This window comes from Lagenorhynchus albirostris, chromosome 14, assembly GCF_949774975.1.
Source record: "Lagenorhynchus albirostris chromosome 14, mLagAlb1.1, whole genome shotgun sequence".
NCBI classification, from domain to species: Eukaryota; Metazoa; Chordata; class Mammalia; order Artiodactyla; family Delphinidae; genus Lagenorhynchus; species Lagenorhynchus albirostris.
Genome location: NC_083108.1, coordinates 17,659,939 through 17,677,500, shown reverse-complemented (window position 1 = coordinate 17,677,500; position 17,562 = coordinate 17,659,939). Strand labels below are relative to the sequence as shown.

General features: G+C 35.6%; 1 protein-coding gene across 1 annotated transcript in view; it reads left to right on the top strand.

Annotated features, from left to right (window-relative positions):
- WDR7 (WD repeat domain 7) overlaps positions 1 to 17,562 on the top strand; it is a 374,300-nt gene that overhangs the window by 33,450 nt on the left and 323,288 nt on the right. Inside the window, exons 7-13 of the mRNA XM_060120872.1 lie at positions 4,394 to 4,470; positions 5,309 to 5,428; positions 8,958 to 9,103; positions 9,454 to 9,556; positions 11,896 to 12,028; positions 12,277 to 12,525; positions 13,445 to 13,665. Of these exons, the coding sequence (XP_059976855.1) occupies positions 4,394 to 4,470; positions 5,309 to 5,428; positions 8,958 to 9,103; positions 9,454 to 9,556; positions 11,896 to 12,028; positions 12,277 to 12,525; positions 13,445 to 13,665 (1,049 nt within the window). The remainder of the gene's footprint in view (positions 1 to 4,393; positions 4,471 to 5,308; positions 5,429 to 8,957; positions 9,104 to 9,453; positions 9,557 to 11,895; positions 12,029 to 12,276; positions 12,526 to 13,444; positions 13,666 to 17,562) is intronic.

Below are 17,562 nucleotides of genomic sequence, written 5' to 3'. Positions count from 1 at the left end.
GAAATGTGTGCCCTGAAGAAAGAAAGTGACTGTGCTCCCCCATGACGAATAAATAAAAGTGAACTTTGAAGAATAAAAGTTGTGTGTTTGATTTTTAGTTTTTTAAATTCTTAAATTTTTTTTAAAAAGTAATTTTTTAGCATAGTAATCAAGAACACTTGAAATCATTAAAACTTGTAAGTTAGAAATAAATGAAGCAGCTAAAAAAAACTTTTCCTTGAACTCCAAATTTTTGATCATCTTCATTAACCTGTTTTGAAATCAGTTCTCTGTTATTTCTTAAAATATAGAATTAGGTTTTCATGCTAATTGTAAAACATGCTATTATTTAATTTCATTAAAGCAAACCACACAAGGGAATCCCCATAAGGTTAACAGCTGATCTTTCAGCAGAAACTCTGAAAGCCAGAAGGGAGTGGTAGGACATATTTAAAGTGATGAAGGAGAAGAAACTACAACCAGGATTACTCTACCCAGCAAGGATCTCATTCAGATTTGACAGAGAAATTAAAACCTTTACAGACAAGCAAAAGCTAAGAGAATTCAGCCCCACCAAACCAGCTTTACAACAAATGCTAAAGGAACTTCTCTAGGCAGGAAACACAAGAGAAGGAAAAGACCTACAATAGTAAACCCAAAACAATTAAGAAAATGGTAATAGAAACATACATATCGATAATTACCTTAAATGTAAATGGATTAAATGCTCCCACCAAAAGACATAGATTGGCTGAATGGATACAAAAACAAGACCCGTATATATGCTGTCTACAAGAGATCCACTTCAAACCTAGGGACACATACAGACTGAAAGTGAGGGGATGGAAAAAGATACTCCATGCAAATGTAAATCAAAAGAAACCTGGAGTAGCAATTCTCATATCAGACAAAATAGACTTTAAAATAAAGACTATGAGAAGAGACAAAGAAGGACACTACATAATGATCAAGGGATCCATCCAAGAAGAAGATGCAGCAATTGTAAATATTTATGCACCCACCACAGGAACACCTCAATACATAAGGCAAATACTAACAGCCATAAAAGGGGAAATCAACAGTAACACAATCATAGTAGGGGACTTTAACACCCCACTTTCACCAATGGACAGATCATCCAAAATGAAAATAAATAAGGAACCACAAGCTTTAAATGATACATTAAACAAGATGGACTTAATAGATATTTATAGGACATTCCATCCAAAAACAACAAAATACACATTCTTCTCAAGTGCTCGTGGAACATTCTCCAGGATAGATTATATCTTGGGTCACAGATCAAGCCTTGGTAAATTTAAGAAAATTGAAATCGTATCAAGTATCTTTCCTGACCACAACGCTATGAGACTAGATATCAATTACAGGAAAAACTCTGTAAGAAATACAAACACATGGAGGCTAAACAACACACTACTTAATGAGCAAGAGATCACTGAAGAAATCAAAGAGGAAATCAAAAAAACCTAGAAACAAATGACAATGAAAGCACAACAACCTATGGGATGCAGCAAAAGCAGTTCTAAGAGGGAAGTTTATAGCAATACAATCCTACCTTAAGAAACAAGAAATATCTCAAATAAACAATCTAACCTTACACCTAAAGCAATTAGAGAAAGAAGAAAAAAAAAACCCCAAAGTTAGCAGAAGGAAAGAAATCATAAAGATGAGATCAGAGATAAATGAAAAAGAAATGAAGGAAACGATAGCAAAGATCAATAAAACTAAAAGCTGGTTCTTTGAGAAGATAAACAAAATTGGTAAACCATTAGCCAGACTTATCAAGAAAAAAATGGAGAAGACTCAAATCAATAGAATTAGAAATGAAAAAGGAGAAGTAACAACTGACACTGCAGAAATACAAAATATCATGAGAGATCACTATAAGCAACTATATGCCAATAAAATGGACAACTTGGAACAAATGGACAAATTCTTAGAAATGCAAAACCTTCTGAGACTGTACCAGGAAGAAATAGAAAATATGAATAGACCAATCACAAGCACTGAAATTGAAAGTGTGATTAAAAATCTTCCAACAAACAAAAGCCCAGGACCAGATGGCTTCACAGGCGAATTCTATCAAACATTTAGAGAAGAGCTAACACTTATCCTTCTCAAACTCTTCCAAAATATAGCAGGGGGAGGAACACTCCCAAACTCATTCTACGAGGCCACCATCACTCTGATACCAAAACCAGACAAAGATGTCACAAAGAAAGAAAACTACTGGCCAATATCACTCATGAACATAGATGCAAAAATCCTCAACAAAGTGCTAGCAAACAGACTCCAACAGCACATTAAAAGAATCATACACTATGATCAAGTGGGGTTTATCCCAGGAATGCAAGGCTTCTTCAATATATGCAAATCAGTCAACATGATACACCATTTTTACAAATTGAAGGAGAAAAACCATATGATCATCTCAATAGATGCAGAGACAGCTTTCGACAAAATTCAACACCCATTTATGAAAAACCCTGCAGAAAGTAGGCATAGAGGGAACTTTCCTCAACACGATAAAGGCCATATATGACAAACCCACAGCCAACATCGTCCTCAATGGTGAAAAACTGAAAGCATTTCCACTAAGATCAGGAACAAGACAAGGTTGCCCACTCTCACCACTCTTATTCAACATAGTTTTGGAAGTTTCAGCCACAGCACTCAGAGAAGAAAAAGAAATAAAAGGAATCCAAATCGGAAAAGAAGAAGTAAAGCTTTCACTGTTTGCAGATGACATGATACTATATATAGAGAATTCTAAAGATGCTACCAGAAAACTACTAGAGCTAATCAATGAATTTGGTAAAGTAGCAGGATACAAAATGAATGCACAGAATTCTCTGGCATACCTATACACTAATGATGAAAAATCTGAAAGTGAAATCAAGAAACCACTCTCATTTACCATTGCAACAAAAAGAATAAAATATCTAGGAATAAACCTACCTAAGGAGACAAAAGACCTGTATGCAGAAAATTATAAGACACAGATGCAAGAAATTAAAGATGATACAAATAGATGGAGAGATATACCATGTTCTTGGATTGGAGAAATCAACATTGTGAAAATGACTCTACTACTCAAAGCAATCTACAAATTCAATGCAATTCCTATCAAACCACCACTGGCATTTTTCACAGAACTACAAGAGAAAATTGCTCAATTTGCATGGAAACACAAAAGACCTCGAATAGCCAAAGCAATCTTGAGAGAGAAAACGGAGCTGGAGGATTCAGGCTCCCTGATTTTAGACTATACTACAAAGATACAGTAATCAAGACAGTATGGTACTGGCACAGAAATAGATGTATAGATCAATGGAACAGGATAGAAAGCCCAGAGATAAACCCATGCACACATGGTCACCTTACCTTTGATTAAGGAGGCAAGAATATACAGTGGAGAAAAGACAGCCTCTTCAATAAGTGATTCTGGGAAAACTTGAAAGCTGCATGTAAAAGAATGAAATTAGAACACTGCCTAACACCATACACAAAAATAAACTCCAAATGGATTAAAGACCTAAATGTAAGGCCAGACATCATCAAACTCTTAGAGGAAAACATAGGCAGAACACTCTATGACATAAATCACAGCAAGATCCTTTTTGACCCACCTCCTAGAGAAATGGAAATAAAAACAAAAATAAACAAATGGGACCTAATGAAACTTAAAAGCTTTTGCACAGCAAAGGAAACCATAAACAAGACGAAAAGACAACCCTCAGAATGGGAGAAAATATTTGCAAATGAAGCAACAGACAAAGGATTAATCTCCGAAACATACAAGCAACTCATGCAGCTCAATATCAAAAAAACAAACAACCCAATCCAAAAATGGGCAGAAGACCTAAATAGGCATTTCTCCAAAGAAGATACACAGGTTGCTAACAAACACATGAAAGAATGCTCAACATCACTAATCATTAGAGAAATGCAAATCAAAACTACAATGAGTTATCATCTCACACCACTCAGAATGGCCATCATCAAAAAATCTGCAAACAATAAATGCTGGAGAGGGTGGAGAAAAGGGAACCCTCTTGTACTGTTGGTGGGAATGGAAATTGGTGCAGCCACTATGGAGAACAGCATGGAGGCTCCTTAAAAAACTAAAAATAGAACTACCATATGACCCAGCAATCCCACTGCTGGGCATATACCCTGAGAAAACTGGGGGGAAGCAGCTGCATAGCACAGGGAGATCAGCTTGGTGCTTTGTGACCACCTAGAGGGGTGGAGTGGGATAGGGAGGGTGATGGAAGAAAACAAAACAACACAAAAAGCAAACCATGGTCCATGTCACTGTTGTAACCATATTATTGTTTAAAAAGAAAGCATGTTGTGCTTGTAACTGGCTGCTTCTTCCTTCTTGGTGTAGAGGACACTGTGGTGGCGCTCTCAGTGACGGGCATCTTGAAGGTGTGGATTGTTACCTCGGAAATAAGTGGCCTGCAGGTGAGACAAATGAGGCTGGAAGTCAGTTCTCTGTTTCTGTTCTTATGGAGTCTTACATTTTAGGCCCCTTCTCTTTTTTACTTAAAGAGGAAGGAAAAAGCTATTCTTTTCAATAGTCTTATTGACATAGTATAGAAGAGTCCCCTAGTATGCTCTCTCTGTACGTGAATTTGTTTTTCCCTTTTGAAGGTAGATATCTGCCTTATCAAGGATGCAAAGCAGAGAAACATGCAGTGCAGGATCTGAAGTAGAGAAACACAGAAGAGGATTTTCCTCAACTGCTTCTGTTTAAATTTGAAGTTAAAAGGTAGTTTGCTTGAGGGGGGAAAAAAAAAAAGCAAACGACCACAAAGAAGATATAAAGCAGGTTTTAGTCCTCTGAGTTCTTTGGACTTGAATTCCTTGTTACTTTTTAGCAATAAGAAAGGCAGATCAATTTTCTGGCAATATAGATAGTAATATCTTCAGTTAGGGAAATTTTAGACATTGAATCTGGGAGAAAGTGCAGGAATTGATGAGTTTTTTTTAACCTACAAGCACATGTAACTATAAAAGTTAGGATTGACTCAAATTTTTATCATCTGTCATTGCCAGTGATGACACTCTGACTCACATTAGTATTTTAATCGTAAGTAGCTTTGTAGCAAAGATGTTGTACCCAGATGATTTTAGAGTATATCTTTGCTGCTTTTTACTACCTTGGTTCTCACGTGAGGGGCTAAATTGATGAACATATCAAGAGATGCCTTTATTTCATTTTGTTTTCTTTATCATTGTGTGATAATTTTAACTGACGACCCAGCCAATCCTAAAGTTTTACAGATCTTTCTCTTTTCAGGATACTGAGCCAATATTTGAAGAGGAGTCCAAACCAATTTATTGTCAGAATTGCCAAAGCATCTCTTTTTGTGCATTCACACAGAGGTCGCTTCTGGTTGTGTGCTCCAAGTATTGGAGGGTAAGATAACTACATAAGTAAGAAATTGTATTTTTGCCCTTCGTGATATTGGTTTATCAGACTTCCGAAGAAAATTGTAAGGCGGAGCTTGGTGTTAGAATATTTGAAACATTTGGTCTGATTTTGATATCATATTTTGAGGTATGGAATTTGGCTGTATATAGTTGTCTTTTTTGTTTTGGTTCATAGAATGATTCAGTTAATGTTTGTTAGTTCTGTTGATTTTAATTTCTGCCTTTTGCTACCATATTTTTCATTGTCTTGTCAGTACAGCATGGGCAATGGTGGTGAGTTTTCTGCACGTTGGCTGTATCTTTGTAGGTTGTTATTATCCCAATTGCCATTCTTATCTGACATTTTGGAGTTGGCAAGGTCGTCTTCTGTCACTAAAGAGCTAATGATGGAAGGTATATATTACTTTCACATTGCCAGACTTTAATATTTCCATAATAGGAAAAGAGCCGTCAAGTATTGATCACTTGCTCTGCTCTGTGCCTAGCATACTTTTCAAAGCTTTCCATGTATTATTTGGAAAAAACTCTCCAAGGGGTGGTATATTAGTTATCTAATCCTGCGTAACAAATTACTTCAAAAGTTAGTCACTTAAAACAACAAATATGAATCATCTGTTTTTGGTCAGGAATTTGGGTTTCTGTGGGTCAGGAATCTGGGCATGGCTTGGCTGGGTACCTCTGGCCCAGGGTCTCTCGCAGACTGTGTTGAAGGTTTTGACCGGGATGACTACCTCATCCCACGGCTCACCTAGGAGAGGGTCCTGCTTCCAAACCTACCTGGTGGTTGACAGGCCTCAGGTCCTACTGACTGTTGGCTGAGACCTTAGTTCTTTGCCATGTGGGCCTCTCCATTAGGACAGCTTACAACACAGGAGCTTCCCTTCCTCAGAATAAGTGAGTCAGAGTGACTTCCTTGGTGGTACTGTGGTTAAGACTTCATGCTCCCAATTCAGGGGGCACAGGTTCAATCCGTGGCCGGGGAACTAAGATGCTACACATGCTGCACAACGTGGCCAAAGAAAAAAAAAAAGTGAGCAAGAGAAGGTGTAGCCAAGACCCACCTAATCTTAGAGCTGAGATCCCATTACCTCTGCCACATTCAGTTCTCTAGAAACCGTCACAAAATGCCACCTGTACTCAAGGGAGAGGATTACCTGAGGATCCTAATACTACCAGGAGTCAGGGATCGGTGGGGCCGTTTTGGAGGCCGCCTGCCACGGCAGGGATTGTGGCTTTGCCCATTTCGCAGATGAGGCAACTGAGGCGTAGAGGGGATAAGTAACTTGGCTAAGGTTATACAAGTGGTGGTGGTTATACAAGTGACTAAGGTTATACAACTCAGGCAGCCTGACTGCAGCAGCTGCTCTCATTACTACTGCGCTATCCTGTCTCAGAGTGGACAGCCTTACCATATGATTGTTGTTTGGGAATAAGATTAGAGAAGAAAAGCTAGCAGCTGCTTAGTTGTAGTAGGCCATATGGGATCCTTCCTTTGTCTTAAAACTTAAAACACATCCAAGTAGAAATAAAACAAAGTGCAAGAGGATACAGTGAAACATATACACCCTTTTCCCCCAGGGCACTTCCCTTCCCCTCCCCAGAGGCAGTAGCTAATACCAGTTTCTTGTGTGCCCATTGTCACCATTTTATAATCATGTGAGATCAGCCTTCTCTTAAGTGCACACACAAGAGTGAAAAGACTGGATGAATGGTACAGGATAGAATGCCCAGAGATAAACCCACGCACATATGGGCACCTAATTTACGACAAAGGAGGCAAGAACATACAATGGAGAAAAGACAGTGCTTCAATAAGTGGTGCTAGGAAAACTGGACAACTACATGTAAAAGAATGAAATTAGAACACTACCTAACACCATACACAAAAATAAACTCCAAATGGATTAAAGACTTAAATGTAAGACCAGATACTATAAAACTCTTAGAGGAAAACATAGGAAAAACACTCTTTGACATAAACCACAGCAAAATCTTTTTTGACCCACCTGCTAGAGTAACGGAAATAAAAACAAATATTAAAAAATGGGACTTAATTAAACTTAAAAGCTTTTGCACAGCAAAAGAAGCCATTAACAAGACAAAGAGACAACCCTTAGAATGGGATAAAATATTTGCAAATGAAACAACAGACAAAGGATTAATCTCCAAAATATACAAACAGCTCATGGAGCTCAATATCAAAAAAACAAACAATCCAGTTAAAAAATGGGCAGAAGACCTAAATAGACATTTCACAAGGAAGGCATACAGATGGCCAAGAGGCACATGAAAAGATGCTCAACATCACTAATTATTAGAAAAATGCAAATCAAAACTACAATGAGGTATCACCTCACACTGATCAGAATGGCCATTATCAAAAAAGCTAGAAACAATAAATACTGGAAAGGGTGTGTTGAAAACGGAACCCTTCTACACTGTTGGTGGGAATATAAATTGATACAACCACTGTGGAAAACAGTATGGAGGTTCCTTAAAAAACTAAAAATAGAACTACCATATGACCCAGCAATCCCACTGCTGGGCATATACCCTGAGCAAACCATAATTCAAAAAGAGTCATGTACCACAATGTTCATTGCAGCTCTATTTACAATAGCCAGGAGATGGAAGCAACCTAAGTGTCCATCATCAGATGAATGGATAAAGAAGATGTGGCACATATATACAATGGAATATTACTCAGCCATAAAAGGAAATGAAATTGAGTTATTTGTAGTGAGGTGGATGGACCTAGAGTCTGTCATATAGAGTGAAGTAAGTCAGAAAGAGAGAAACAAATACCATATGCTAATGCATATATATGGAATCTAAAAAAAAAAAAAAAGTGGTACTGATGAACCTAGTTGCAGGGCAGGAATAAAGAGGTAGACATAGAGAATGGACTTGATGACATGGGGTGGGAGGGTGAAGCTGGGGCGAAGTGAGAATAGCATCGACGTATATACACTACGGAATGTAAAATAGTTGGCTGGTGGGAAGCAGCAGCATAGCACAGGGAGGGAGGCTTAAGAGAGAGGGGATATGGGGACATGTGTATGTATATGGCTGATTCACTTTGTTGTGCAACAGAAACTAACATGGTATTGTGAAGCAATTATACTCCAGTAAAGATGTATTAAAAAAAAAAAAAAGACAACCAAAGAGTGAGAGAAGATAGCTATGGTGTACACTATGATGAGGGACTCGTCTATTATTGATAAAAAACAACTTCTACAGGTCAAGAAGAAAAACACCGACAACCCAATAGGAAAACGAACAAAAACATTTCACAAGAGAGGAAAGCCAGGTGACCAGTAAATGTATAGAAAGGTGTTCAGTTTCATTAATCGTCAGGGAAATGCATACGAAAACAACATGTAGATGGTATTGCAACCCACCAGCATGACTTTCTCAGTTACTGCCAAAAAGAGGTTTTCAGTTTTTACATGGTTAAATTGTCTTATTTTGTTTTATGGTTTTTAAAACGATTGTGAATCTCTTATTCCTCGTAGGTATTTGATGCTGGGGACTACTCCCTGTTGTGCTCAGGTCCGAGTGAAAATGGACAGACGTGGACTGGAGGTGACTTTGTCTCGGCAGATAAAGTCATCATTTGGACTGAAAATGGGCAAAGTTATATTTACAAACTACCTGCCAGGTATTCAATAAATAATGTTAGGACTTTAATTGAAAGCAAAAGTTTCCAAATTTGGGGTATAACCTGAAAGTATGAAAATGTAGAAAGTATAAATATTTAATTTAGGTAAAAAACTTGAGAACTTAAGTTAGATTTGTAATTGAGGTTTAACTTCTAAGCACAAAAAATTAGGTGGAGTTTTTATTTGAAGTAGGATATGTTAGTAACATTAATTATTTAATTTCATGCCGATACTAAATTAATTATAAAACATCCATATTTTGTCCATTGTCAAAAAAAGTCATCATATGGTATGATAAAATATTTAATGTCAGTATTTTTACTGAATGTTGTAGTTTTCTCATTTTCAGTTGCCTTCCAGCTAGTGATTCATTCCGCAGTGATGTGGGGAAAGCAGTTGAAAATTTAGTTCCTCCGGTACAACATAGCCTCTTGGATCGAACAGATAAAGAGGTAAAATTCCTCAGGTATCATTTATAATTGGTAGTTATGTTGAAAAGTTTTTACAACTATATTTATTGGTGTCTTTGGTAGCTAAGCATTTGAAAGATTCAGTACAATTCAAGGCTGTGTGTTAGATACTCTAAAACATTTTGACATGGTCAGTTATTATAAGCACAGTTTTCAGATTTGCTTATAATATGCCTATAATGTAGCAGTCACTTTTCTCCAGGAATAAAAATGGTCTTATACTGATTACAAAGTGGCAATGACTTTTTGATAAAATTCATATTGATGGTATAAATTGATTTTATACTCATGCAGTTATAAACATAGTGAGAGATGTAATTTTAGAAGCACAAAGATAATTATGTAATAATGCTGACTGATTATTATTTGAACAAGGTATTGCAGTATCTCCCCAAAACGATGTAGTGATTTAAATCATTAGGCATTAGAAATAAAGAAAAAAGACATTTTTTCCCCTATAAAAACCAAATTTATTATGACTTCTAAGAACCTACTTAATATCAATTTAAAGTTGAAATGCACTTAGTACTGGGTTTTCAACTCTCTATTCTTTGAGCATTAAGAAAGAAGCTTTGGTTTTGGAAATAAAGTTTCCTTTACTCAAGTTCTAGGTTTCCACAGCTTTTTCATTCTGAACATTTTGTTCCATCTTTATGTGGAGAGATGGCGAGGGGAAGGGAATTATTTTTTACATGAATATTTTGAATATATAGAATTTATATATCCATGTACAATTAAGATCCTCTATGACCTGTCCTTTAGTCTCTTAACTTAAACTCCTACTTACTGCTCTCCAAACGAGATAGTCACTTCTATTTAAATCAAGAGATAATGACTTATGTAAAAAACATACATGATGGGATTTCCCTGGTGGTCCAGTGGTTTGGACTCAGCACTTTCACTGCTGGGGCCTGGGTTCAGTCCCGGGTCAGGGAACTCAGATTTTGCAAGCTGCTTGGCCCAGCCAAAAAAAAAAAAAAAACAAACCATGAAACAAAACAACAAATACATGCCATGTTTCTTTATGTATCAGCTCCCCAGTACATTTTAAATTAAAATATATGTACTGTGTGGTGTTAGATACACATTGAAATATGAAATACTGGTTATTACAGCTGTTGTAGCAACTTTTTCTAGTTAAGCATGTTGTTTATCAATTAAAACTTTTAGTAATTTTCAGGCTTTAAGTTAAATCAAGTAATTAACTATGCTTAATGCATATAATTTCTATAGGATAATGCTTTTTAGGAAACAACTGATACCGAATACGGATTATTTGTTAACAATATGTTTAAACACTGAAGTCTATTTTTTTTTTTTTTTTTTTTGCGGTACACGGGCCTCTCACTGTTTTGGCCTCTCCCGTTGCGGAGCACAGGCTCCGGACACGCAGGCCCAACGGCCATGGCTCACAGGGCCAGCCGCTTCGCGGCATGTGGGATCTTCCCGGATTGGGGCACGAACCCGTGTCCCCTGCATTGGCAGGCGGACTCTCAACCACTGCGCCACCAGAGAAGCCCCCTGAAGTCTATTTTTTACTGCTTTTTAGGATGAGCTTCTATGCTTTAATGCTCCAGTTTTAGTATATTAATAATCTAAACTTTAAATTTAGGAGTCCACCACTATTTAGTATTTTCAAATAAGTGGTCTCACTGAAGACGCAGGATCTTAAGCAGAAAAATAATTTGTTTTAAAAATGAAAGTATGCACAACACCCTAATGAATGGTTTTTGTTCCTAGTAGTTTATAGCAAACATATCAGGCTAGGTTCAAGTGGATTATGTAAATGTCATCAAGTTTCATGCCATTAGTTGAAAAATATTCTCAAAAAAAAAAAAAGAGTCCTCTAGTTGTACAAGCTTGGTAGTTTAGTTTTGCATCTACTCTTGGAGACTAATCAGGGATGGGCAGAAAACTCAGATTATCCTGTTCTCCCCTTTTGACCTTTTAAGTGGAGAATTTTCTTTTTGGTAACGAGGGGTATATCTTTGTATTAATTGCTTAATAGCAGACAAATAATTGCATTGTGGTTTTTATAAAGCGGAGAAAAAGAATAAAAATATTAATTCTAGAGAAAGACTATAAATTTAGTTTTCATTTGTGTTCTATGTACTGGATTTGGGTATTAGTTGATATGTGTTTCAGTGCTACAAAATTAATTAAAATATTATTGAATACTCATTCTATAGATGCACTTTTTTTTTTTTACTCTGGTACCGAGGCAAAGTACTTAACACCCTAATCTGAAAAAATGTTAATGTGTGGAATATTTTGTTTAAAAAGATAGCTAAGGGTATTTGAACAAATTTTTTTTTTTACAGTTGCTAATTTGTCCTCCTGTTACTCGGTTCTTCTATGGATGTAAGGAATACTTCCACAAACTATTGATTCAGGGTGATTCTTCTGGAAGATTGAATATATGGAACATATCAGACACACCTGATAAACAGGAAGGTACAGGAAGTACTAGCAAATCACTTGCAGTAATTTCTCAATTTTTTAAATTTAACAACCTAAATACCGGCCACTGTGTAGCAAATTCATAATGTACATATGTCATTTTCTTCTTAGAATTAGAGTTGATGACAGTTATTCTTTGGTATATTACTGAATCATCTGTAAGCACATTTATTTTTATATGTTTAATGTTTTTTCTAAAATACTTAAATGTTTTTCTTTTGTACCAAACAAAACCTCCACAGAGCTGGAAATGACAACTTCTGTTAGTTTGCAAGAGGCATTTGATAAACTGAATCCTTGTCCTGCCGGAATTATAGATCAGCTGAGTGTCATTCCCAATAGTAATGAACCTCTGAAGGTGACCGCAAGTGTGTACATACCAGCCCACGGGCGACTCGTTTGTGGCCGTGAAGATGGAAGCATCGTTATTGTACCTGCCACGCAGACAGCCATAGTGCAACTGCTGCAAGGGGAGCACATGCTCCGCAGAGGTATCCTGAAGATCTCCTAGTGTCTAAAGTGTTTTGAGAACTCTGTAACCATGAACTTGACAATGTCTACACTCTTTGTTTTTAACAAATACAATGAATCCGTGTAGTTGTTAGTGTGCAATGTAGTTGGGAGAATTTAATGTGCAGTTAATGAAATACACTCCAGTTGACCCTTGAACAACTCAGGGGGTTAGGGGCACTGACCCTCTGCACAGTTGAAAATCTGCATGTTACTTTACAGTTGGCCCTCTGTATCCTTGGATTCAATCAGCTGCCCCTGTGTAGTACTATAGTAAATACTTATTGAAAAAAATCTGCATATAAGTGGACCTGTGCAGTTCAAACCTCTGTTGTTCAAGGATCAACTGTACTTAGTGTCTATTATTGGAATAAACACCATGTAATGACTGTAAATAAAGAGGTATCTAATTTTATCCCTTTGATATGTGTTAATAATTCCATTTATTATTGGGTACCTATATAGTGTAGTAGTAATTATCATATTATCAGTAATACTGGTAATCTTTTAGAACAATGCTGTCCAGTAGAACTATATATGTAACAATATAGGTGATTTTCTAATAGGCACATTAAGAAAAGTAAAAATGAAGCAGGAGAAATTAATTTTAATAATATATATTCTTTAACCTAGTACAGCAAAACTATTTTCATTTCAACTTGTAATCAATATAAAAATTACTAATGAGATATTTTACATTTTTTCGGTGCTAAGTCTTTGAAATCTCATGTATATTTTACATTCGTAGCACATATGAATCCACTCTAGCCACACTGCAAGAGTTCAGTAGTCTCATGTGGTATGTAGCTACTGTATTTCTAGAACTACAGAGCAGTTCTAGAAAACTAGAAGCCTTTTCAATGATAAAATGTATAGCTAAATCCAAAACCTCGTTCACAGGTTGGCCACCTCACAGGACACTCCGTGGTCATCGGAACAAAGTCACATGTTTGTTGTATCCGCATCAGGTCTCAGCTCGTTATGATCAAAGATATCTGATATCTGGAGGCGTGGATTTTTCGGTCATAATTTGGGACATTTTTTCTGGAGAAATGAAACACATCTTCTGTGTCCATGGTGGCGAGATCACTCAGCTTCTGGTTCCACCTGAAAACTGCAGTGTAAGTTGATCATGAAAGATTATTTCACTGTGGTAGAGTCAAGTTGTGTTGCTATCGGGCTTAATATAAGTGAAATCCAGAGTAACTTAAAATGTGACAGGAGAATTAAAACATCCTTTTAATTTAAAAACTAAACAGTGGTAATGTGATGTTTAGACAAAGTTACAGTTATTACCATTGGGCACATAGACGTAGAAGTTGCACGTAGTTTTTTTTCCTGTTATTAGCTCCTAAATAGCTTGTCCCCGAAATGTAGTAGTAATTTAGAATATGTTTACTGAAGTTTCAATTTTTTGTTCTAAAGTAGTTTAAGTATCCCCAAAGTCATTCTCTAATCTCATTATTTTCAGCTTCATCTGAGCAAAAAGATAGTAAACGTATACTTTGGTAGTTTGAAGCAAAATACTTTTCATTACTTATAAATAGAGTTCGTTTATTTTGATATTTTTTTGTGGCTGCGCCGTGCAGCTTGTGGGATCTTAGTTTCCTGACCAAGGGTCAAACCTGGGCCCCGGCAGTGAAAGCACTGAGTCCTAACCACTGGACTGCCAGGAAATTCCCTAGAATTCGTTTAAATAAACAATTATTGTGACAAGAGAAAGTATAACAGGCACTGAAAATGATTTTGGAAAATTTTGTACATACCTTTGTGAAAGCAGATTGCTTTCTTAGTGATGTGCGTGTAGGTTAGGCCATGATGTCAAATATAAACAGCCTCATAATTTTAGAAATAGGAGATTTTAGGAGAACTTAGGATGGATGAATAACAGACCCATAATTTATATTACTGTTTGTTAATCATGAACTTGTTCATGTGATTAGCCACTTCTGTTGGCATCATCACTATGCCCACACATTCACACGTGTGTGTGCACACACAAACACACAGACACACCGTCTTCTTGCACACATATTTCATGCTTATCATAATCCCTACAGCATCACCAGTTATGGTTTTACTGAAATGAAAAGCATTTGACTTCTGTATCTGATCCAGTATTCACAAGGAGTCTCATTTCAAAGCTCAGAAAATCTTCCTTGGCCTTTCTACTTACTTAATCTTCCTGGTAATGTGTGTTATCTGCCATGTTCTGCCAGTGCTAGATTTCATTTGACTTGATACTGGTGATGTTATCGGAGGTTCTAGTACCAGTGTCTCTCTCTCTCTTTTTTTCCCCTGCCAGATTTGAAAATTCAGATACTTAATTATCCTCTTCCTTCTTTTTAAAATTTTTTTGCCTTTTTCTTGCTTCCCAGTTGGTTGTTCATTTCTTTTAATCTTCATCACTGAGAAAAATTATTGTGTATTTATTTAAATAACCAGTTGTATGTCTATTTTAGTGAAATACATATCATTGTCATTATACTAAGTTATAGCACTGTTAGAACCCCTGCCCTAAACTTTATTTAACAGTACTTAATGCCCCATACTAAAACATGAGTTTTTTGATCTCTGACTGCAAATTTGGGGAAATATCTAATTTTTTGATGCTGACATTGATAATTTAGATTATTTTATTTCAGTTTAGTGTAACCATTTCTAATTTGGCTGGTTTTTGTTTCCATAAGAATAAAACACTGAAAATTAACTAGAGAGTGTGTGTGTGTGTGTGTGTGTGTGTGTGTGTGTGTGTGTGTGTATTTTTTTAATTACAGGTATTAAAAGGAAAGTTTTTTTGAGTGGTTTCCATAAGGTCATGTTTTCTTTTTGAACTACATTAATATATTTTTTAGCTTACATATTTATATGAGAACATTTTCTGGTTTCTTTTTTAAAAAATTCAAGTGGGTATTTAATATAATAAAATTTTTTTGATCAACTGCATTTAGAAATAATCTGTAGTGAGTAAAAGCTACCTAATAGACATACATGCAACTAAATAGAGAATGGTCTCCTTACTAGACTAGGTGCTCACCAGAGGTGCTAGTTGCCTGGGAAATACAAAGAAGAGAGACACAGACAAGGAAGCCTGGTACTTGGAAAATAATTTATTCATTATAGGCTTAACAGTAGAATTTTCTTGTTTTTAATTAACTTTCAAAAGTACTGATTAAGACAAATTTGCTTTTAGCTTTGTGATAATTTGACAGTAAATAATGCCTGCCTAGTTATTAAGCTGTTCATTTAGCTGGTAGTTTTAGGTCCAGCAGCTAATATGTTTGAAAATCAAAGAGCCTAACTGATTAATAAAAAGCTAAGAATTTGATATTTGCTAAATGTTTAGCAGATGACTATTTTGCTGAGATTAGAGTTAACATCATATGCTGATTTTAATACTAGAATTGTCCTCATAAATTGATCCAGTGTCATTTTCTTTTAGCAAAAAAAACTTTTACTTTAAAATGATCTGGTGAATCATTTTAATGAATGAAAAATGAAATCCTGCCTGCTGGGTAGAAAGGATGCTGCGGCTGGAGATGAGCTTTGAGGACAGACTATACGCCCTTTCACAACTCCACACACATGTACATCTTACTTGTCTACTGTCTAGGTGTTTCTTTGTCATCCTTTCTTTCCCCACTCCTTCATTTTTGTGCTCTTTTAGCATTTTTTTACCTGAAATCTTTCCAAATTCTTGCTATAGATTAGTATTACTGTAGTGCCAGACTCAGTGGTTCTATACACTTTATTTTTAATAAACTATTTCTCTATTCTTTTATTAATGGGAGTTTTAATTATTTAAAAATTTTGACATGTTCATAGATGATAAACATTTCCTATAGTGTTATGTAGAGTACCTGCGTTGAATAGATTTTATGTTTATTGTACATTGAAGGTTTTTGTTTTTCATTTTTTAGAGGAATTTTATTTATTTATTTATTCCCAAATAGTAAAGCTCCATTTAGTCAAAGTGCTTTGAAATTGAGTTTGATTCCCTGAATAGTCTAGTTAACTGAGATTTAACTTTCATATGATACAGATCATTTTAAAGAATTAAAATACAGTAAGAAAATTTAAAAGTTTCCTGAAAATATCCTTTGAGATAGGAAATATTGAAGTAATTCAGGATTGTATAGTGCCAAAGAGTTATTGACAAAAATTCTACGAGTTTTTTTGGCAGTATTACTATCTGCCAAGTAATGCATTTCAGTGTTCCAAGAAATATGAACTTATATTTTAGGAGGAGAGTCAGGCAAGTATTTAAGTAAGCCTGTTACAAGGCTGACTATAAATGGTAAAGGAGAGATCCTAACCAAATGCTTTGGTGGATAAGGGCAGGGGCATATCATAGGTACTCAGAGCAACAAAGAGCTTTGGTAAACTCTCAAAAAATCCTGTGAGATTTGACTAACTGTATATTGACTTCATGAGGGGTGGTAGAACTTGCAGTTTTGAGGTCTCTGTTATTAGGCTATGTGCTGGCTCTGTTTCTTTCTCCTTAAGATTATGGAATGTAGAGGAAAAAATTAGGTTTGAGGTGGCTTTTTTTTTTTTTTTTGTGGTTCGGTTTCTTAAGAAAACAAAATGTACTATCCATACATATGAAAGAAATATATACATATAATGTATATAGGTATGAAAGGTATGTGTACTATATATATATGTGAAATATATATGAAAGGAAACAGAAGTGAAACTATCTACTAAAATAGTATTTGAATATTATATAACAATACAAAATATATACTATAAATATAAATATAAAAGAAAGTTCTGTGCCATTTTTGTTTGTCATTCCAAGCTGTGCTTATTGCTTTTAAATGAGTGGTTTTGATCTTATATATTGCTATTCAGATGTGATGGTTCTTAGGCAGTTTTAATAGGATTCAAATTTAAAATGGAACCTTCATATTATTATTAAATAAGACTGCCACTTCAAAACTCATATAGAAGACTTTTTAGAAGATTCTTTTTAAAAACAGGCTTGTTAAAATTTTAAGTGCCTTACTGTTTTC